The sequence below is a fragment of the Sorex fumeus genome, unplaced genomic scaffold (assembly GCF_029834395.1).
Source record: "Sorex fumeus unplaced genomic scaffold, SorFum_2.1 ptg000122l, whole genome shotgun sequence".
NCBI classification, from domain to species: Eukaryota; Metazoa; Chordata; class Mammalia; order Eulipotyphla; family Soricidae; genus Sorex; species Sorex fumeus.
In genome coordinates this window covers 18150225-18173348 of record NW_026606179.1, presented here as the reverse complement: position 1 = coordinate 18173348, position 23124 = coordinate 18150225, and the positions used below count along the sequence as shown (strand labels likewise).

General features: G+C 57.2%; 1 protein-coding gene across 2 annotated transcripts; it reads right to left on the bottom strand.

The window, feature by feature from the left end:
• Positions 1 to 5464: 5464 nt before the first annotated feature.
• On the bottom strand, positions 5465 to 19948 carry CUNH19orf47 (chromosome unknown C19orf47 homolog). Of its 2 annotated transcripts, none has more exons than XM_056135663.1 (9): positions 19017 to 19067; positions 14732 to 14819; positions 14530 to 14644; positions 12917 to 12998; positions 11924 to 12058; positions 9960 to 10103; positions 8255 to 8325; positions 6704 to 7043; positions 5465 to 6169 (listed from the first exon to the last, which is right to left on the bottom strand). In XM_056135663.1, the coding sequence occupies exons 1-9, from the start codon at positions 19033 to 19035 to the stop codon at positions 6072 to 6074; spliced, it is 1092 nt and encodes a 363-aa protein (XP_055991638.1). In that variant the 5' UTR covers positions 19036 to 19067; the 3' UTR covers positions 5465 to 6071. The 2 variants fall into 2 exon arrangements, with proteins under 2 accessions (XP_055991638.1, XP_055991637.1); XM_056135662.1 differs by lacking the exon at positions 5465 to 6169 and adding an exon at positions 19877 to 19948 and having other exon boundaries at positions 6518 to 7043.
• Between the last annotated feature and the right edge of the window lie 3176 nt (positions 19949 to 23124).

Here is a 23124-nt window from a genome sequence, read left to right as displayed (position 1 = left end):
GGAATCGAACTCGGGTCGGCCATGTTGGCCGCTTGTAAGGCGAACGCCCTACCCGCTGTGCTATCGCTCCAGCCCAAAGTTCTAGAATGTCGACAGAGCCATGCTGTTCTTTTCTCTGCGGCACCCTTACCTGCTAAAGGAGCCTTTCATTGTTCCGTGACTGTCTTCCTCCGGAAAAGGTGTTGCTGAGCTCGGCAGTATCTGCAGTCCCTAGAACAATGCCTGTCACCTCGCTGGGACTTGGAGATCGATAAATATTTGAGTGAATGTGGTTTTGCTTCGGGAACCAGAGGCTCTCTACAGCAGTGCAGATCTGGGGTGCGTCTGACCCCTGGAGTTGAACAACGATCGTGACCCATAGTAAGCGGTGCCTGGGGCTAGAGCAATAGAACAGGGGGTGGGGTGTTTGCCTTGCACGCAGCTGGCCTGGGTTCAATTCCCAGCATCCCATATGGTCCCCCGAGCACTGCCAGGAGTAATTCCTGAGCGCAAAGCCAGGACTGACCCTGTGCATCACTGGATGTGACCCAAAAAGCAAAAAAAAAAAAAAAAGAGAAAGCAGGTGCCACACCTCAGCCACAGCACTATGGAGTGACCATGACCTTGTGAGGTATGGGAGAAGCACAAAGAAGGCAAGTGCTTGCCACCCAGCCAGAATGTGTGTGTGTGTGTGGGGGGGGGACCTGACCACATGGCCAGTGAAGACTGAGGCCGCGGCCGAGCCCTCGCTTAACCCCAGAGCACTGGACTTCACCTGCCTGAGTCCAAAGAGCTTCAGTGAAATTTCTTTGCCCACTGGGGCCACACCCAGTGCAGCTGGGATACTTGGTGGGTGGCACCGGTGAGTGGCCTGGATTCCATGGTGCCCAGGGTCCCACCTTATCTTAGCGTATCTGGGGATCAAACTCAGGGTCTTCTACAAGCCTCGGGGGAACCCTATGTTCTACCGCTGAGGTATGTTCCAGCCTCCAAAGACTCCTTTTGTGCTGTAAAGTATGTGGTTTTAAGATAGTAAAATATTTAAAACATCGTCTGTGAGGTTGAGAACATGAGCAACATCACATTTTATTTTACGGGGCTGAGGGGCACCCCCAGCAGTGCTCAGGAAGCAATATAGTGCCCAGAATTGAACTCGGGCTTCCTGCTGCACTCAGCCCACTATCTTTCTGACCCTCAATTCATTTTCTCTTGGTTTTTAGACCATACCCTGTGGTGCTCAGGGATCACTCCTGGGAGGCTCAGGGGACCATATGGCGGGCCAGGGGTTGAGCCCAGGCAAGCCCCCTCCCCACTCTGCTACTGTTCTCATTGCTTCTGTTTTGGAAACACACCCGCAGTGGAGTTCCAGCCATAGTCGTCGTTTTGGCCGTAGTCCTGGACACCAGAGTTCCGTCATCCAAGTCTCAAACCTCAAAGTCGCCAGAGTCTCCGTTCTCCTCCTCATCTTCAATGTTTTGTCATTGACCTTCTTGTCCTCAACATCTCGTCCTCAGCATCTAGTCTTCATCTCCTTCCCCAATGCCTCATGACGGTACGTCTCCCAACCACCACAATGGCCACGACTCCTGATGACTAATCATGACTACTGTTTAGGGTCACTCCTGACTCTGTGTTCAGGAACCACTCCTGATAGGCTGGGGGGCCCATATGGGATGCCAGGGATCGAACCCACGTCAGCACCCTCGCCGCTGTACTATGACTCCAGCCCCCTCTCTCACTGTTTTTCTGGGTTTTGGGTTGATGTTTAGGACTGTGGGTTTGTGCGTGGGGGTACTCCTGGCTCTGGCAGGACTTGGGGGTGCACATGGTACCAGTTCCAGGGATTTAAACAGGGATTGGGCATGTGCAAGACAGCACACATTAACCCTCTACTATATCTCAGACCCTCACCTTATTTTGTCTGGGGGCCTCACTGGTGGTGCCCCAAAGTGATCCCTGGTGGTGCTCAAGGGAGGAGATTTGATGGGGGTGGGAGGGATGCAAGCAAATCCCTTAACTCCCACACTATCTCTCCAGCCTTCTCACCTTATTTACTTCATTTTTGGTCTGGGGGCCATACCCAGCTGTGCTTAGGGCTTACTCCTGGCTGTGCTCGGGGGCCCTATGGAGTGATCAGATCTGGGTTGTCAGGCTGCGAGGCAAGCGCCCTACCCACTGTATGTACTATCTCTGGGGCGCCTTTAATAGCTCCCCAAGAAAGGTGTCTCCAGAGAGCCTCCTGTGAATAGACTGCAGGTGCTTTTCACACAGCTGCCACGAGATGGCGCCACAAGACCCATTCCCGCTAGACCACAGCAGGCGGGAGGACGGGGCTTGGAACTGCTGTCTAAAATGAAACCTGCAGGAAACCAAACGCATCAGTGGACCCAGAAGCATATCCTGCCAGGAGGACAGCCGACCTTTGGGACAGTAACTGCGATTGACTCCCGAAGGAGAGATACGACTAACAGTGTTTTCGAGCCACACCCATCAATGTCTAGAGGTTATTCCTGGCTCCGTGCTAGGGACTGACACCCACCCCCACGCCCCCACCCCCATCCGTGTGTTCCCCGGACTATACGTGATTGGGGGATCCGAACCAGGTCAGAGGGATGTAAGATAAGTGTCTTAACCCCTGTACTCTCTCTCTACCCCCCCAAAGGAAATGCATTCTGGAGTGCTGCAAGGCCTATTTCTCCAGCTCTCAAATTCTTTCTAAAAACTCCATATACTGGGGGGCTGGAGAGAGAGTGCAAGGGCTATGGTGCTTGCCTGGCATCATACTGCCTGGGTTCAAATCCCCCTCATCATACATGGTCTCAGTTACTCCTGAGCACTGAGCCAGGAGTCATTCCTGAGCATCCCTGGGTATGGTCCAACCCCCACCCCATAAATTCTACATACTGATATGAAAGGTCCCCCGAATACTAAGCAAAACACACAGACAAGGGAACTGGCCCAATGGCTGGAGCACCCACTTTGTATGCAGGAGTCCTAGGTTCTGTGCCCAGCACAGCAAATTGCCCTTAGCAGTTTGGGAAGGGGAGGGACACCAAACAACTGAGCCAGAGATGGTTTAGTGGGCCGTGTGCAGGGCCTGTGTGTGGGACACCCAGCTTCAATTCAACCACACCAGGGGCAAACGAGCCCCAAGTGAAGGGCCAGGAGAAGGCGCTGAGCACCAGCAGGTGTAGCCCCAAAACACAGAAGCAAGAAACTCTCCAGCGCAGCTGTCCTGAGGCAGCAGAACCCAAGAAACCAGCTGAAGGCCCAGAACAAGGGAACAACCTGGCGCAGGGGCAGGGCAAGACAGACCCTGGAGTCCTGGTCCCCCACCCCAAGTCTCAAGCACTTGTTTCTTAGAGCCAGTCTTTGGGGCCACACCTGGCTTACTCCTGACCACTGCCCCGCCCCACCCAGAGGCTGCAGCTGGACTGGGGGCGGGGGGCTGTGCATGGGCACACGTGGGCACCCCTCAGAAAGGCTCCCCCAACCCCTGCACCCCTGAAACCACTGCATAGTGCTGTCCCTTTGGTTTCGTGTTTGTCTTGTGTCAGCCTAGAAATGTTTCTCTAGGAGGGTCCCTGATGAGCTGGGGGCAGGGTGCCTGTGGGGCAGAGAGGGGGCAGGTGTAGGGGGCAGCTGGGGGCATGACCCCAACACCTCCCGGTGCTCCATGATGATGCTATGACTAGAGACCCCCACCTAGAAAGTTGGAGGTGATCTGAATTCCCTCTCTGGGAAGCCTGCACCCCCCTGCCCTGTCCCAAAAGAACCTGGATGTCTCCCGGGGCAACGGGGTGAGGACCCCGCTGACCCCTAGTATCCCCTGAGGCCTATGATGACCTTCCTCAACCCTATGGCCAGCTCACTTGGGTGCTCCCACCCCCCGCACACGGCAGCCCCCACTCTCACCTTTGGGGGGGCTGCAACTCTTTAGGGGGTGAGACCCTGCAGGAACCGCCATGAAGTCCCAGAAGGCTCATTTGAGAGGGTCAGAGGGGGCCCAGGGTGGCAGAAGGGGTTGAAAACCAAGAAAGCAGGAGAACATTTTGGAAGGCCATGGTGGCAGATGCATAGGACAGGCCTGGCTTGACAAGGTGAGAGGGAGGCACCATGGCTGCCAGGGTTGAGGCACCCCTGTGGAGTGTCTCTAGACTGCAGAGTGCTCCAGAGCCCACTCTCAGTTCCCTGGGGTCCAGTCGTCTCTCCCTCCGCCTTCCCACCCTGGACAGGCTGGGAGCCCCAAGTATGCACAGGGCCCCAAATATCTGGGGAGAGATGCAAGGTGGCCCTCGGGGATGCGGGGGTGTCCAGGGGTGCTGAGGAGGCTGGAGGGTCTGAACTGCACCCCCTAACCCAGCGCGTCGCAGCTGTGAGTGCTGGCCACGGTCAGTCCACAGGGCCTCTCCGATGTGAAGGGAGCAGGTTTCCGCAATAAAGATGTCACAAAAGAGGGAAAACGACGGGACTGAAGGTCAGTGTGAGGCTCCTCCGGGGGCACCCACCTAAGAAATGGGCTCTGGATCTTCTTTTTCTGTTTTCGGGATATACCCGACTCAGGGCTGACTCCTGGCTTTGTGCTCAGGGATCACTCCTGGCGGTGCCTGGGGGCCACTTGAGGTACCGGAGGTCGAACCCAGGTCGGGCACGTGCAGGGTAAGCACCCTCCCTGCTGTGCTATGGCTGCAGTCCGGGCTCGGGAAACTTCCGAATTCACCATCACACATCGTCCTTTGGGGGTCAGGGAGTGTCTAGCCTGGGCTTTCCTGGGGAGAGCGAACCCCAACCCCTTGCTCCCCAGGGACCATGGAGCACACAGGAAGCTCCCCGCACCCCTCGCTGAAGAACTAAGTGCAGAATCTCATTTTTAATCTGTAATAAAAAGTTTACAACTTGATTTTTTCCCCCGACAAATTGCAAGCCCCTGCAAAGGTTTTAAATAACCCACAACACCCCCAGCCAAAAAATAATAATAATAATAAAATCGGCAAAGGTCCGTGTGGGAGCTCTTGGAAGTGATGGGCACCTAGTGGATGGCAGCCCCTGGCCAGGACACCGAGGAAGAGGCCACCACAGCCCCAGAGCAGGGCCAGGGCCCCACAAAGCTGCACTCAACCCAACTTGCCCTCTGCCCGCAGCCATCTGGGGGCCCATCACTGTCAGCAGCCCCCCACTGGGCTCTCCCCCCGCCCCCACCGCCCAGGAACACCCCTCGGGAGGACACTGGGCTCTGCCCCACTCAGCCCTGCTGCGGCCACCTGGCACTTGCTGGCCCAGGACCCTCCAAATCCCACAAAGCCCCTACCTGGGTAAGGAAGCCAGCTGACTGGCTCCTGCGACCCCCAACTCCCCACACTGCCCCTCCAAGCTCCTGGCACTCAGGCAGTGACTTCGGCACCTCCCTCACTCGCACCCCAACATCTAGAGGCCTGATGGTTCCCCCGCATCTCCCCAGTTGCTGGAATCGGGCCTGCAGGAGGCCGGGGTCTCCCCAGGGGGCAGAATGGTGATGAGGGGTGACCACTGCCACGTTATCCCTCCTGACTCAGGGCTGGGCAGATGCAGCCCTTAGCTGGGTGCAAGGAGGGACCTTTGGGAGCTGAACCCCCTCCCCAGTTCTGGGACCCCAATCTGAGACTCCCTCAAGGAGGGGCGGGAAGCGGTTTCAAAGTCACAAAAATCTATTGGAGACTCTGGGGGGGCACCCCCAGCCTGCCTCCCACCATGGGAGAAGGTTGAGAAAGAGAAAAGGAGGAAGAGGAGGGAGAGAGGAAGAGGGAGAGGGAGCGAACAGAGGGAGGAGAAGAGAGAGGGAGAGAGGTGAGAGAGGGGGAGAAACAGGGAGAGATGGAGGGAGAAAGAAAGGGAAGGGGGGAAGGAAAGGGGAAGGAGAGAGGGGAGGGAGAGAAGGAGGGAGAAAAGGGGAGAGAAGGACAGGGGAGGAGAAAGGGAAGGAGAGGGGGAGAAAGGAGAGAGAGAGGGAGAGAGAGGAGAGTGAGGGAGAGAGAAAGGGGGAGGGAGGGAGGAAAGGAGGAACAGAGGGAGAGGGAACGGGGGAGGAGACAGGGAGGCAGAGTCGGGGCACCCCTCTAACGGTCTCCACCAGCCGGACGCCACCGTCGCCGCGGGGGCCGCTGGGAGGCCGCCAGTGCAGGAGGGTCGCGCAGGACACAGCGGACAGTCGGGCCTTGCCACAGGGACAGAAAACAGAAGAGAAATGAACAGCGTGAAGAGAGGCCAAGACAGAGAAACCTGGGGGGTGGGGGACAATGAAGGGAGGGGAGGCCGGGGAAGGTCAGGAGCCCTTGGGCAGCTCATAATGGGGGGGGGGCAGGGGGCGCCACAGGCCCAAGAGGGGGATCTGCTGGGAGGTGGGGGCTGGCCAGGACAGGGCCCTGGGCACTGGGGAGAGGCCCAGGTGAGGGGGGAGAAGAGAGGACAGAGGGACAGAGAGGACAGAGGGATGGAGGCAGAGCAGCTGGGCCTGCTGCCACATCAAACTCGGAGCCCAAATACCGGGTCGGGTCCAGGGCAGTGGCGGTGGTGGACGGCGTGGGAGCCAAGTGGAGGGGCCGGCAGGGCTAGAAGGTTCTGTGGCCCAGTCTCTGGAACACGCTCACAGAACCCGCGTGGTCCATGCGGGCGCCCGGGCTCTGGCCACAGCCCCGGGGCCCCACCACTGTCCTCTGAATGGTGACCTTGACCTCAGCTGCAGACTTACTCTTGGTGCTGGTGACCTGGCTGTCCTGGGCCTCGGGCACGAGGGCAGCCTTGCCCAGTCTCTGCACAACGCTGACCTTGGGCAGTGAGTCTGGCTTCCGGGCCAGTCCGGTGCGGGCCGGGAGTGTCAGGCGCCTCGGGGCAGTGGGCGCAGGGGCCGCGGGGGCGGAGCTGGTGGCCTTGGCCTTGACAGGCAGCGGGGACTCTTTGGCGGCGCCACGGCTCAGCGTCTTCAGCACCCCGGCATACTGCAGTACGGAGCTAGTGCTGTCCCTGTCGCTGTCCCAGGCCGCATCCTCGTCGGCCTCCTGGGCCCCCAGGCGGCTGAAGACCCCCGTGGGCTGTGCGGGAGGCAGACACAGGGAGGTGAGGAAGGCTCCTCGGGGGGTTCACCTCGGGGATACCCTGGATCCTGCACGAGGTCACCCATGGCCCCAGGAGATAGTCCGGAATGGGCACCCAGCCCTGCCTGGTGACTCAGTGACGGGCAACAGGCCTGGCATCACTGGGGCCAGAAATGGGCTTCTTGGGGTAAGGGGGGGACAGAAGAGGCTCAAAGCCACAAAGCACCTGCCACATGCCCCCTCTTTACATGCTGCGCCCCTGGCCACCCCCCAAATACTGCCCTCGTGACCCTGGAGAGGCCAAAGGCGGGCGGTGAACTGTGGGAACAGAGCAGAACCATGAAGGTGAGGGCTGGGGCCACACATTGCTGGCCTAGGCTCATCCCCATCTGGTCCTGAGCACAACCAGGAGTGACCCCTGAGCACAGAGCCAGGAGTCAACCCTGAGCACTGCTGCCTGTGACCCCCCCCCCCGGCCCCAGCAAACAGAAAACAGAGCCTTCCATGGTCCAGGAACGGGCGCAGAGGACCAAGTGCAGGTATTTTATGCAGGAGCCCCAGGTTCAACCCCTGGCACATGCCCCCTCTGCCCCCCATGCCCCCGTACGTACTCCCACATGGCTGGGAGTGGCCCCAAAACTGAAAATAAGGATCTTCCAGCACCAGGAGTGTCTCACTGAGCCCTCACCACCACTCACGCAACATCCAACAGAGGAGGAAACAGAGGTGCAAAGGATTAAAATGAGGTGGCCAAGTCAGAGAGCGTGACCCTGGTGGCAGGGCCCAGCTGGACTGGGAGTAGCCTGTACCCCATCACCGGCTGTCCATGGGCTGCAGGAGTCTGGGGGAGGAGCCATGTGGGCGCCAGGCAGGGGCTGGGGAGGGAGAGGTGGTGACAAAAGCGGGTCATGAGCCCTGGAGGCAGGTGAAAGGGCCCCACCTGAAACAGGACCCCGTGGGGCGGGGGGACGGGGGGGACGGGGGGGGGGGGGAGACGGGGGGGGGAGGGGGGACACGGGATATGTAGGTTTCTGGCGCCCTGGCAGTGGGAAGGGCTCCTGAGCACCAACGACAGACAGGGAAATTGTCAGTGCAAAGAAGGAAACTGAGGCTGGAAAGGGAGGTGCGAGGACTGGCAGGCGGGAAGTGCCCGGAACCCCTTCCGAGAAGAACCCAAAAGTCCAGCATGTCCCGGCCCCAGCACTCACCTTACTCCCCGTCGTGGTGTCCGCCTTGGTCTCTGCACCCAGACGGTCAAACACAGACGTGCGCTGAGGGCCTGCGCGGGAACCGAGGGTCAGCCGACAGACCCCGAGCTGGCGCGCAGAGCCCCCGGGTCCTCACCACTGGCCACTGTGGGCCTGAACCAGCATCTCCCAGAGTGCCCCACGCGGCGTTCCCCTCTCCTGGGCCTTACACTGTGTCTGCTGTTTCTTTCTTGGACCTCAGTACATGTTCACGAACCATGCCGTGTGTGCGCGCGTGCGTGCGCATGTGTGTGTGTTCCTGCGTGTGAGTGCGCAAACATGTGAGTGCGTGTGTGTGTGTGTGTGTACATGCTTACATGCATATGTGCGTGCTCGTGCTTCTGTGCATGCGCAACCAGCTCTGGGCCTTGCTTTCTCCCCTCATTTCTTTGGGTCCTGGGTCTCTGATTTGGGGTAACAAGACCCCAACCAGAGAGAGGAAGACAGGCACACAACTGAATCAGACAGGAATAGGGGTTACAAAGACAGACATTGGATAGGGGCAACAGTACAGTGGGTAGGGTGTTTGCCTTGCACACAGCCAACCCGAGCTTGATCCCCGACATCCCATAGGGTCCCCCAAGCACCACTAGGAGTGATCCCTGAGTGCAGAGCCAGGAGTAAGCCCTGAGCATCACCAGGTGTGACCCAAAAGAAAAAAAAATATAAACGTGACCCCACACACACACTGGTGTAAAAAGGCCTCAGAAAGATCTAGAACGACCACTCTGCAGTGGTGCTACCTGTGGCTAAGGAAGCATAACCAGAGAGAGAACAGAGTCAGGCTAAGGCAGCCACCTTGAACGCGGCTGGTTAGAATCTCACCACCAGGGGTCGCAAACGAGCACACAGCGATGAATAGGCCCTGTGCACAGCAAGGAGTGGCCCAAAATCCCTCAGGAAAAAAAATAGAAAAAAAGGCCTGGGCCAGAGAGATGGTACAGCGGCTAAGGTATATGCCTCACACACTGTGGGTTCCAGTTTGATCCCTGGCAGCCCAGATGGTCCCTGAGAATCACCAGGAGTAAAGCCCTGAGCACAGAGCCAGGAGTGAGTACTGAGTACCGCCAGGTGCAGCACACAAAGAAAGAAAAAGAGGAAAGAAAATGGGGGAGAGGTGAGGAGAGGGGGCCATGGTCCTGTCTGCTTCCATGAAGCCCGGAGCCTCCCCCCCCACTAGGCCTACAGCCCCCCCTTTTTAATTTTTTTTCTGGTTCTGGGATCATGCCCCATGGTGCGCAGGCATTGCTCCTGGCTCTGTGCTCTGGGATCGCTCCTGGTCCACGTGGCCACGCTGTGGTACAGGAATCATTAACAGTGAAATACACCCCCCACCCCGGTCCCCTTGTGGGTAAGTGTGTTCTAGCCCTGGCACACAAAGTGCAACTAGAAACTAATTTCCCAATGGCCCAGGGGTGGGGGGTGCCAGGGGTCGCTAATGCAGCCAGGTGGCAGGCGGCCCTTCTCCTCTCAGACAAGCCCTCACCTGTCATGTCTGATGGTGGGCTAAGCAGGCACAAAGGCACTGGGAAGGCCTGCAGCCAGAACACTCTCAGCGCCAACCTCGGCCCCACCCCACGCGGCTCCTCCTCTCTGCGCATGCGTGGAAGGAGGTGCCAAGCCAGCCCCAACAGTGCAGCACGAACAGGTGCTGCCAGGCCGCTACCTTTCGCCGCCTGCTGCTCCAGGATCTTGCGGGTGCGTGGGGTGGTGCCCTTGGGCATGTTGATGATGTACTTTCCCTCCATCTCTGCTGTGACCCGTCGCCGCTTGGTGGGACCGGCCAAGCTCTCCTCCCGCCGGGCCTGGGCTAATGCAGGGACATTAAATCCCCATGTGTCTGCATCCCTGGACCCGTCTCTCCCCGGTCATCCCTCCCCATGACAACCATGAAACCTCAGCTGTGTGGACGCAGCCGGCACTCAGCGTCCCCGGCCTCCGGGTACCCTCCACCCCCAACCCAACAATCCTCGGGCACTGGGGGAAGATTCCAGAACTCCAGCAGTGCTGGGAACCATGTCCAGGGTTTCACTAATGCCAGGAAAGTGCCCTAAGGCTGAGCAACATCCCCCAAATGCTACGCCCACTTTTTCTTGTTTCTTTGGGGCCAAACCCAGCAAATGCTCAGGGGTCCTTCCTGGCAGGGCTCACACATGATATCCGGAATCAAACCCAATTTGACTGCATGGAAGGCAAGTGACCTATTTGCTGTACTACCGTTCCAGCCCTATACCCACTTTATTTAAAAAAAAAAAAATTGAGGAAGGCCAGGAGGGTAAGAGAGGGCTTAAGAGAATTTGCTTTTCAATTCAATCAGCCTAATCAGTGGCAGAATAAATAGCAGTACGCCTACATAAAAAAAAATATATCTTAAGGTGAAAACATTAAAACCTATGTGACAAATGATACATAAAATAAATAATTTGAAGCAAAAAAAAGAGAGAGAGTTTGCTTTGCATGTGGTCAGCCTCCACTCAGTCCCCGCCAGTGGTCCCCTGAGCACTGCCAGAAATGCCCCCTGCGCACTGAGCCAAGAGAAGCCTCGAAGCATAGCCCTTATAGCCCAATCTGCACCCACCCAACCCCAGGCCACAGAATCGATCAAGGAGAGACAGCGCCAAAGACTGGAGCCCTCTGCATGCCCCAGTCCTGGGTTCAGTCCCAAGTAACACATGGTCCCCAAGGTATCACTAGCTGTGGCCAAAGTTTTTTCTGTTCGAACCACACCCAGCAGTGCTCCTGGCTGTGCAGTCAGGCATCAGTCCTGGCAATGCTCAGGAGACCATAACATGGGTCAGGCTTGTGTCAGGCAAGCACCTTACCTGCTGTACTCTCGCTCCGAACCACATTAAAAAAAAAAAAAAAGACACACAATGGGACTGGAGCGATGGTACAGGGATAAGGCACTTGTATATCATGGCCAACCTGAGTTCAATTCCTGGAATCTCATACATTCCCTCAGCTCTGCTAGGAGTAAGCCCTAAGAAATGCCAGTGTGGCTGCGAAACGAAACAGTAGGACTGAATCCCCTATGGTAGACGTTACAGCATTTTGCACTTAAACTTTGTCAAAGCCATGTACGAGGGGGGCCAGAGAGATAGTACAGCACTTAAACTTTGTCAAAGCCATGTACGAGGGGGGCCGGAGAGAAAGTACAGGGCATTTTCCTGGCATACAGCCACCCTTGATTTGATCCCGGCATCTCATATGGTCCCCACAGCAGAGTACTGCCAGGAGTACTTCCTGAGAGCAGAGCCAGGAGTAGCCCCTGAGCATAGACCAGGTGTGACTCAAAAACAAATAAAAAAAAAAAAATTAAACCCTGAAAAAGCTGAAGGCAAGTACTTAGAAGTACTTAGCAGACAGGCAGGAGACGGTATACCTACACCACCTCTAAGACCTTCCCCACCAGGGAAGATGCCACCAACCTCCGGGTACAGGAGCAGAAAGCAGGGTCCAGGTTGTGCAGTGACCACGCTCAAATGCCCTGGAGCCCAGGCGGCCTTCACAAATCTTTACAGTCCTGTGGCTCTAGGTAGGGCGCTTGCCCTGCACGTGCAAGATGCCAGCTCTGACACCTGGCACCCCTTCCCAGTGCCAGGACATGCCCCAGCCCCCACAGCCCCTCACCAGCAGCCTTGGCGCTCCTGGCCATCTTGTTGGAGACAGTGACGGAGATCTTGGAGGTGCTGGTGTCCGGCCGCCGTGGGGGTGTCCCGGCCGGGGAGTCGCGGTGCAGGCTGTTGGCGATCATCCGGGAGGCAGCTGTCAGGAGGGAAGAAGTCTGGTCAGAAAGGGCCCCGGGAGGGCAGGACGAAGGGACGGAGCCGCCAGGGCACCGGGACTCTCCCCACACCGGAATCAACCCCACATGTTCCTACTTCTCAGTCCCAACCCTTCCTGAGCCCCGCCCTCCCCTCGCCTATCCCAAAGGGGTGCCAGGAATCCCGACAGCCCCTAGGTCGGCTCCGAGTCTCTGCGCCCTCTGCAGGCGTCCTCACTGTGGTGCTGCCCCCGCATCTGAACAAGCCCAACCACCTTCACATTTGCTTTCCCCTTGGACTCTCGGTGACATTTGGGGGTGGGAGGGGGGGCCTTCCTGAGCATACATGCTTCCAACTCATCCAAGGTCCCCAAAAGGCAACCCCACCAGACAGACTGAAGGCAGAGTCCAGTGCCCTGCAGTCACCAGGCCTTAGAAGGGTCCTGTAGCCAGGCCTGGAGCACCATGGGAGGAGCACAATCTGCAGAGGGAGAGGGGACTGACCCAGGGCGCAGGCAGAATACGGGGTGGAGGGGGGGCCCACGAGTTTCATCCCAACAGGGGTGCTAATGAAGCCACAAGTCACACTTGGGAGGGGGGTGTCTCCACAGAGCCCCACGGCGGGGGGTGACACGCGGGTCAGCTGGGGAGGATGCTGTGATGGGGCCCATGGGAGACAGCCCAGGGTTATCGGTTGCCTCAGGATTCACAGAACTTTCTAGAATTGAACGCCCACCTAGGCAAATTGGGGTGTGTAGAGGGCCGCTTACTTCCTGACTAAGTGCTCCCTAAATGAAGTGGCCCTGGATGCCTCTGCAATACCCACAGACGTGGCCCGGATGGAGGGGAAAGGGACTCACCACTAGAGGCGCCACGGCGACTGTCACCCGGGAGAGAGCTGGTACTGCAGGGCACAGACTCAGTGGCCGCTTTGCACATGTCCTGCAAGACCACAGGGCCCGAATGGTCATGGGCACAAGTGCATGTTGTGGGGGAACCCGGTGATCTAAGCCACAAAAAGGGAGCTGGGGGGCAGAGGGAACCGGAGACACCCCGCCCGTCCTCTGCAAGGTTACCAGAAGCTTGGGAAGATAAGGGCACTGTCACGAAGCTAGACAGGCCACGGGGACGTGGGGAGAAAATGCGAGGACCCAGGAACAGAAAGAGGGCGCTGGTGGGACATGGACACCGTCCACCGTCGGTCAGTTACCAAGCAGGCAGGGCCAGAGCCATAGTGTGGCGTGGAGGGAGATTGATTTGCACGAGGCCAACCTGGGTTCAATCCCCAGCATCCCAAGTGGTCCCCTAAGTACTGCCAGGGGTGACCCGAGCACAGAGGTAGGGCCTGAGCACAGCCAGGTGTGGCTCAAGTAGTCAGGCAAGTGCCTTGCCTGTGTGTGGACCTGAGTCCTCAAGACCTTCTGAGCACTGCCAGGAGTGACCCCAGGCAGCCTGGGGTTGGAGGGGGCAGGGGGAGGGTAACCCACAATATATAACAAATGTTTTACAATGTATGTTTTCAAATGATTAACTATGTTATTATGTATCTTAAGTTCCTTCCTTTGGTTTGGATTGAGTTTGGGGCCACACCCAGAGGTACTCAGGGACCAAATGTGATGTGGAGGATGGGACCTTTGAGAGGGGGCGGGGGCAGCTACATGCTCTCCTACATATATACTTTTTCTTTTTCTTTTTTTTTGGGGGGGTGGGGCCACACCTGGCGATGCTCAAGGCTTACTCCTGGCTCCGAACGCACACGCACACACATACACGCACACACACGCATACACCCCGCAGTTCACACGCAGACAGGCTGGCCGGGCCACGCACAAAAACATGCCAAGTGTGGCTGTGATAACACGACAAACATGTCCCTGGGGGCTGGCTCTGAGCCACATGCGCAGGCTGGGGGGTGGCTGACACAGCCCAGGGGTGAGATCACCAGCCTAAGGCCGCTGGTCTGAGGACAGTCCAAGAGCCGCAGAAACATGCAAGCGGGTAAGGTGCCTGCTTGCTTTGCCCACTGCTGACCCCAAGCTGATCCCTGGTATCACACCCTGAGCACTGCCAGGCGTGGTTCCCAAAACAAGGGGGTCAGGGGAAACAGAGTCCAAGATGAAATGACCATTTTTTTTACTAAGTCCCTGAGATAACTATCATAAGGAGAATAAAAATGATTACAGAGAAACTTAACTCAGGTCCTATGGCCAGTCCGGACTAATAAGGGATACTTAATATAATGTCATGCTGGGCCCATCCTGCTAAATAGGGTTACCTATCTGCATGCCACAGGGCCAGAAACTGAGGCTCAGAGAGGTTAGGCAAAAAGTCTGATATCACACAGTAAACAAGGGCAGCGGCCCTGGAGCCAGATCTGCCTGTCCAGGATAGTTAAGTCCCTTGTGGGCTCTCCAGTGTTCCTTCACCCCCAGTCCCACCCCCCACGGCCCCAGAGGAACAAGCAGCACCCCACCTGGCGGTGCACCACTTTGGCATGCTTGAGGATGGCAATAATGTCGCCGATCACGGTCACACCCAGCTCATTCATGATTTCCTTGTTGAGGTCCAGCAGCATGCTCTTCTGGATCCTGCCAGGCCAGAGAGGTCACGGGGGGGCCACCCTCAACCCACACCCCACAGCCCTCCCAGCAGGGGCCAGCCCCCAGGCCCCTCACCTGTTATCCACGAACATCACAGCGTAGTTGACAGCAGGGCCCGGAGGGATGCCGGCTTCCTTGAAGAACTGAATCCACTCGGAAGTGGCTGTAGTGGGAACAGACCCCGTTACTGCCCTTACTCCGTTCAAGAAACTGCTGCAGCTAAACCAAGCACACGACGTCCACATGTTCAATGCTGAGCATGCCCAGCCTTCCACCCCAGAAAACAAAATGCCAAAAAGCAAAATGCCAAAACCCTCTTCACTGCCCTGTCCTGGACAGAACCTGGCAAGCAGTGTCCCCTTGGTCAGCATCAGCATGGGCATGACAGGAAGACTATCCTGGACCCACCCAAGGCCAGAGGCAGAGAGTGGGGGCGCCCACACGTCAGTCAGTGCCCACACCACCGGGTCCAGTGCGGGCAGGTGAGGAGAGCACAGGAGGCCAAGCTCAGGGTTCCAGGCCCACTGGCTCTGCTTCCTCAGGGCTGCAGGCCAGCAAGTGCTCGCTCAGGGCCTTTGGCAGCCTTAGGAGATACTGCAAACTACTCAGCCTCCAAGGCACCTTGGGCAACGCGTGACTCTGCTGTGGTCAGAAAAATGACCATAGTCTCAGTCCCCAGTCCTGGGGCCAGAATGACAGCACAGTGGGGAGGGCATTTGCCTTGCCATTGGCCGACCTGGGTTCGATCATCAGTATCCCCTCGGGTCCCCGAGTACCACCAGGAATAATTCCTGAGTGCAGAACCTGGAGGAACCTGTGAGCATTGCTGGGTATAGTCGACCCCAACCCCAGCAAAACCCAAAACACAAGCTCAAGTCCCTCCCAGGCAGCTGATCCAAGAGACCACAGGGGTGCCAGGCTCACGGTGCCACGTGACCAAGATGGGCCAGGGAGCCTTGAGCATACAGGCGCCGTTGGCCAGTGCAGACCACTGGTGGCTCACACTCAGATTAAGACAACAGATGGTTCTCGTTGCTGAGTGCTTGCACTATGCTGAAGTTCAGTGCCCTCGGACAGTGGGGAGTCTAATACTGAAGCGGTCAGGGGCTGAGAAACACAGATCGCAGGGCCCGGTCCAGCGCAGCAAAGGCCACCTGGCCCCAGGCCGCCATCACCGGCTGCAGCAGATGCGGGTGAGCACAAGGAGGTGGCCCTTGCGGACGTCCTGGGCCTTTTGGGTGTCACTTTCCTTTTTTGCAGGAGAGGGTGGGCTTGAGCCACACCCTGTGGTGCTGAGTGGGGTCCAAGTGGTGCCAGGGATGGAACTGGGATCAGCTGCACACAAGGCAAGTGTCTGACCCCTGCACTCTTGCCGGCCCTTGCAGGCCTCCTTCAAGCTGACCCTGGCCTGTCTGGCCAGATCAGCCTGGGCAGAGCATCCACCGCCCTGTAGCTCCTCATCCTCCAGACGGAGCCAGGGGCTCTCATGTAGGGTCCCAGACAAGCTCTGCAGTCGCAGCATCTACCATGTGGCGACCACCAGGGGCCAAACATGGGGAGTACCCCCAGTCCAGGGCCGCAGAGGATGCTTGGACACCACGGTCACCAATGGACCCAGACCCAGAAGGCCACCCAGTGTGACTCCCTTTCTGAGTTCAAAGCAGATACTGAAAGAGGAAACCTCAGTTTCCCTTGTCAGTGAGAGAGGAAGCCACAGTTTCCTCTCTCCAGATGTTCCATCTCTCCCCCATCAACCCAACACACATTTCCCACCCCCAAGGTTCTGTCTCAGCATTCTGGGGGCTTCCCAGGAACATAAAACTCTGCCCTGGAGTCTAGGCTGACAGGGAAACGAAGATAATGAGCAACTAGGCCTGGCAGAGTTTCACCTTGCGAATTTTCACCAGTTTTCTCTTACCACCTTTCCATCAATCTGACACATATTTCATTTCCAAAGTTCTGCCCCAGCATTCCTAGAGATTTCCAGGATCATAAAACTCTGTCCTGGAGCCTAGTCGACGAGAGACTGAGATAAGGGGTAGGAATGCCCAGAGAGATTCAGACCAGCGACACACCCCTGGGATTTTCTGGCATCTTTTGTAAACACTTGCCAACCGATAAGGAATGCAAAGAGCCCTTAAAGAGGCCTCCACAGAACTCTTACCTTAGTCCCATACTAAGTTCCTCCCCGCTTGTGGAGTTTCTTTTCTTTTCTGCTTTCCAATAAACGTTTCTACTTCCCAATTCTGAGTCTGAGCATCTTTAATACTCAATATTTTAATTCTTGAAAATACTGAAGAACTGGGGCTGGAGCAATAGCACAGTTAACCCGGGTTCAATTCCCAGCATCCCATATGGTCCCCTGAGCACTGCCAGGGGTGATTCCTGAGTGCAGAGCCAGGAGTAACCTCTGTGCATCGCTGGGTGTGACCCAAAAAGCAAAAAAAAAAAAAAAAAAAAAAAAAAAAACCCTGAAGAACCTGGGAACTGCAAACGAACACAGATACACAGAGACCCGTCCCCACCCCATCTGCTGCTTCACCTACTTCAATACCACTGGACAGGAGGGTTTTCACGGGAGCCAGAGAGATAGTGCTGAAGTTAAGGTACTTGCCTTGCACGTAGCCAACCCCAGTTCCAATCCTGGAACCACACAGGGTCCCCTAAAGCCCTGCCAGGAGGGACCCCGGAGCACAGAACCAGGAGTAAACCCTGAGCACTACTGGGTACGGACCATAAACCAACAAAATAAAAAGCCAAAAATGTTTTTTACTGGTGGACAACTTAAGCAAGGTGTAGCACTGCGATGACCAGGTGGTAGGAAGAGAACACAGAGAGACAGTACAGAGGGGAGGGCATTAGCCTCGCAGGCAACCAAGCCGGGTTCAAACTCTAGCACCCTATATAGTCCCCCAAGTACAGCCAGGAGTCACTCCTTAGCACCACCAGGTGTGACCTCCCCAACCTAAAAGAAAAGAGGGGGAGGGAGAACAGAGCAGTCCTACACTTCATCTGGAGAAGGGAGGGGCTGGTGAGGGGCTCAGCCCTCCAGGTGATACTCTGTATCTTGGCCTCCAAGCCTGAAGACTTCACTTTGAACATTTGTTTGGGGGCCACACCTCGCACTGCTCAGGGTTTACTCCTGGCTCTGGGCTCCAGGAATGACTCCTGGTGGGGCTTCAGAGACCATATGGAATGCTGGGGATCACACCAGGGCTGGCTGCGTGCAAAGCAAGTGCCTTACCTTCTGTGCTATGGCTCCGGCCCTGGGCACTTGGCTTTAAAGAAAACAAAACTGGGAAGGGAGCCAGAGATGTCGCTCCACAGTTGAGCACTCGCCTTACATGGCTGAGGCCCCAGACCTGTCTGGTTCCCCGAAAACTGCAGGGAATCACCCCTTTTCATTGGGCCAAGAAATAAGCTCCCAGGAGGCGAGCCAGCTCCAGCCTCAGTTCTCCCCAGTCCTGGAATAATGCCCACACAACCACTGGAATAAAAATGCCTCTGTCCTGAACTATGATGCCTGAGCACAGATGCGGAGATTTTCTTTTTCTTTTTTCTTTTTTCTTTTTTTTTGCTTTTTGGGTCACACCCGGCAATGCACAAGGGTTACTCCTGGCTCTGCACTCAGTAATTACCCCTGGTGGTGTTCAGGGGACCATATGGGATGCTGGGAATAGAACCTGGGTCGACTGAGTGCAAGGCAAACGCCCTACCCACTGTGCTATCACTCCAGCCCCAGAGATTTTCATAAACCAATCACACCCGGTGTCGCTGAGCACCAGGATTAAAAATTTCCGGTATCCCCTCTCCCTCGATCCCAACTCCACCTCGTATTCCTTTGGGGCTCAATCCCGCGCAACCTACTGACTTCTACCCCAGAGAGCACCACCACCGCCTGCTTCTGGGCATCAAGGGAAAGGAATCAGGGAGAGTACCTCTCAACAGGGCTTGCTTCTGCGTACACAATCTCAGGGGAGTCTGAGCACAGAGCAGTAGGAGAATGTGGGACTCGGGCTAGGAGGAGCCGCTGTGTGGAAACCTGGGCACCAGGTCCCACACCCTCCCAGTGACAGCCCAGGAAGACAGCCTGGACGCAGCGGCACTCACTCCCTGCCCCAGGCGACCTGACAAGAGATCAACAAGCTCCTGAGCCCTGGGGGACCCGACAGGCGATCTGCCAGCTCCCTGGGCCCCCATCTTGAGGCCACACTGGACAGCCGGGAGGACCGGCCCTGCCCCCACACCCTAAGCGCAGCTGTTCCTGCCAGTGACCCAGGAGCCCTCCCCCCACCCTTCAAAAGGTCTTCGGGTAAAGAGCCCCCCCCACTCCACCCCCAAGAGAAGGTCACACACTCACCCATTGTCACAGAGACCATCGTCCCCTGGCCCCGCTGCTGCTCCCGGGAGCCTGGAAAGAAAAGAGATTTGGGGAAGCGGCCCCTGAGCGGCCGCCGGCCGCACATTCATCCCTCTGCGGCTGCTGCCCGCTGTCACCAGGCCAGGGGAGCATGCCCAGGCTGGGGGTTCACAGCCCAGGAATAGCCCAGAACAGCTGGCAGGCTGTCAGCCCTGCCACCAGCCCTGCTGCCGGGGCCAGCGCCCCTCCACAGGCCTCTGCTGGGGGGAGTGCAGGGTGGACGGGAGGACACGCTTGTTCAAACTTTCTCCTTAAACACCCACTTTTTCATTCCTTCAGAAATGGGAGCGGGGCGCTGCTGGGACCCCGCAGGTGTGAGGCACAATTCTAAAAGTTGGGGATCTGGGGGGAGCTGAAACCAGGGAGGCTGGTCTCTGGGGCGTGGGGGTGGGGGGCAGGGCCGGCACCAGTGAATGGGGGTCCAGAGGAGCCGTTGCGAGCAGCTTTAGGAGATGCATGTTCTAGGCACCAAAGCCTGTAGGGGCAGGGTGGGGAGGGGGGTGTCAGGGCATGGGATCAGGAGGGGCCTCCGAGAAGGAAGGGGGACCTGCCCTCACTGAGATAAGATGGGCACACGCCCTCAGACCCTCAGAGACCTCCGGACCACACCGCCCCACCTGCTCCCCTCCCACAGTCCCTGTCCCTCAGCCCCGCCCACTGTAACCTCAGCTCCTACTCCCCGCCCCTGGGGCCCCAGCATCTACCTGTCTCCCCTCACACACCTCAGCCCTTCCCAATCCCCCAGTCCAGGCTGATGTAGTAAAGACACTGAAGGGTTCAAATCTGGCTCTGCCACTTATTAGCTGTGTGAACTCAGCAAGTCACTGTGCTGGCCCAGGCCTCATTGTCCCATCTGTGAAATGGGTCAGTGCAGACATGAGCAACATCAGAAGACGAGCCGGGCTTCTTTCCAGGGGCATAGCTCTTGCCCTACAGGGGGTTCCTTGTCCTACCCAACTGCCCCATTTTCACGCACAATGTCATGGGGGCCCAGAGTATTTCTCTCCTGCCCTGCATCCCCACTCAGCTCCCTGCTGTTCTAGGGCTTTCCCTGTGTCCCCCAGAGCAAGGTTCCCCCCACCCCAGCAATCACCCGCCCTTCTCCAGCCTCTGCATCATGTCTAATCCATCACAGGCCGAACAGCATGGCCCTGGTCTGGCCCCCGGAGGCCCCTGAGATCCACTTCCTTTCTGTGTTTTGCCACTGGAACAAGTGGCACAACTGTGGGTCCCTGTCCTGGGACAGAAACTCAGCCCCTCCCCCAAAGGTGCCCCTAAGTCTGCTTCCCATCTCCGGAGACTCCTCCAGAGGGAGGATGCCAATTAGCCCCATTTCAGAGGGTGAAAAACTGACTCACCCAGGTGCGGCCATTTGCCAAATGCTACATCCACAGCAGCTGCCCTGGGCTTCCCAAACAAGTTCTCCCTGATTCCGATACCCCCACTGGAGGCCTTATTGGCTGCCTGTGAACCAGCCAGCATCAGGTGAACACAAACCTCTGGAGGCCTCAGAACCGCCTGCAGAAGGGGACAGCAAGACAGACCCCTTTGTGACAGGTTCCCATGTGGCAGGGCTGGGGCTTGGACCCGGGTCAGTGTGAGGCGGCGAGGGGCTCGTGGGCCAGGCTCTGGTCCCTCCTTACCAGAGGCCTCCACGTACTAGTGCCAGGTCCCCAGGCTGCACGGCTCCCACTTGACTCAGTTTCCTCTCATCACCATTAAAAGCCCAGGGCCAGCGCTGACATTCTGAACAGAGAAGATGACAATAATTATGAATGGATAACAGAATTACCCTGCTCAGACCCGTTAGTCAGTCCCTTGGTGGTGTCCCAGGACACACCAACTCAAAAAAAAAAAAAAATAGTCCAAATCTTAATTTCATGACTTTATTTTTTTTGTTCTTTGATTTACACACAGCAATGCCCAGTGGTCTACTCCCTGCTCTGCGCTCAGGTATCATTCCTGGCAGACTCATATGGGGATCATATGGGATGCCGGGGATTGAACCAGGGTCAGCCCTGTGCAAGGTAAACACCCTCCCCGCAGGACTATCACTCCAGTCCTATGACTTTATTTTTATTTGGTTGCTTTGGGCAACATCTGGCAGAGCTCAAGGGATCATGCAGTGTCAAGGGTTAATCCTCTAGCTCCCACAGGCAGAATTATCATCACACTCTATCTCCCCGGGTCCAATTTTTCCACCTTTGGGCCCTGAGCCTACAGCGAGTAACTTAAACCTTTTAAGGATCTCATGGTCCATCAATCATGAAACAAGAATGATAAAGTGGTCAGAGGAACTCATGGCATTCTGCTGCACCAAACCTTCGGGGCAATGCTGGAAAGATGCCGAGAGCCATGTGTGTGCTCGGGATGAAATAGAACAATCTTCAGTGATTGAGGGAACAAGGCAGGTCAGTCACTGCAGTCGTATGCCAAAGGAGAGCAGGGGCAGTCTAAGTTTAACCTGACAGGACACCCAACAACCGGGAACCACAACCCACAAGCTAGTCTCCTTAGGGGCCAGAGTGACAGGACAGCGGGCAAGGTGCTTGCCTTGCAACGCAGCTGAGAAGGGTATGATTCCCAACATCCCATATAGTGCTCCCAGCCCCACCAGGAGTGATCCCTGAGCACAGGGGCAGGAGTAAGCCCTGAGCATCACCAGATGTGTCCCTCCCAATTCCCCTCCGGAATGTCTCCAGCCTAATAGGCAGCGCTGTTTCCACTCTGTTTCACCTAAGTGTTCCTCTTTGCACATCCGGCAACAAAAATTTCCTGACTTGGGGCTGAAGCGATAGCACTGAGGGTAGGGCATTTGCTTTGCACACATTCGATCCCCAGCATCCCATATGGTCCCCTGAGCACCGCCAGGAGTGATTCCTGAGTGCAGAGCCAGGAGTTATCTCCTGTGCATCGCCAAGTGTGACGACCCCCCCCCAAAAAAAATTTCCTGATTAGGAGAGCAATCTAAGTTTTCCTCCTTCTAGTTATGGCAGGAGGAAAATACACCACTGACTTCTGACTTCTCTTCATTGCTTTTATTTTGATTCTTTGTGGTGCGAGAGATCAAACTCAGGGCTTCACATGCGCACAAACCAAGTCACTCAACTGCAAAGCTCTAACGCGCAATCCGATGCAGGAGTGGCTTTTAAAGAAAAAGAAAGCATCTAACAGTTCACGGACTCTCCGCAAACTCGGCCCAATATGAAGCGGCGATCTGCCCATCCCCAATTCACAAATGCTTCCTATTGCGGTCGGTCCGGCTGGAAGAAATCACTGGGGGAGCCGCGCACTCCAGGGTGGGCTACGCCCCCAGGCTTTCTCACACGCTTGACGCTTGTTTCCATCACTCGCATTGATTCTTGATTTTGTAACCGCTACCCCTCTCTGCAGAGTTGGGGGAAAGGAGGCCCAGAGAGGAGAAGGCACAGGCTCACGGCCACTAAAGCGAAGCTGGGACTCGCATCCGAAATCGACCGGCTCCCAAGCCTGCCATTCCTCCACCTCAAGCTGCAAGCGACGTCACCCCTGCATCCACACAACAGCGGTGCAGGAGAGGGCCAGGGGCTCCAACATGCACGAGCTGACTTCGCGCTCCGACCCCAAAGTAGGAGCGAGATGCTACAGGAAGATTCTGACACCGTCCCCCGGCCCCCCCATCCCGTTGCTCAGAGGAAGAAACTAAGGTTCGGAGAAAGCCGGCTCTAGCTCCCCGCTCTCACGCCGAGCCCCGGACGCCAAGCCCTCCCCGCTGCATTCGGCCGGGTCCCACCGCCGCCGGCCCGCGCCTCACCTGGCACTGCTGGCCCGCGCCCCACTCGTGCAGCCCGCCCCCTCCGGCCGCGTTGCCAACCGCCGCACTCCCCGGCTTCGGCCTGGACTACCAGCCCCGGAAGCCCCGCCCTCGGCACAGGAAGTCGGGCTCTCCACCCTCGGCCACTCTAGCCCGCCACCAGCGAGCGGGCGGTGCCAGGGGTCACGTGACCACACCTCCCAGGCTCTTGCTCCCGCCCCGTTCGCGAGGGGCGCGGCCAATGGGAAAGGCGCT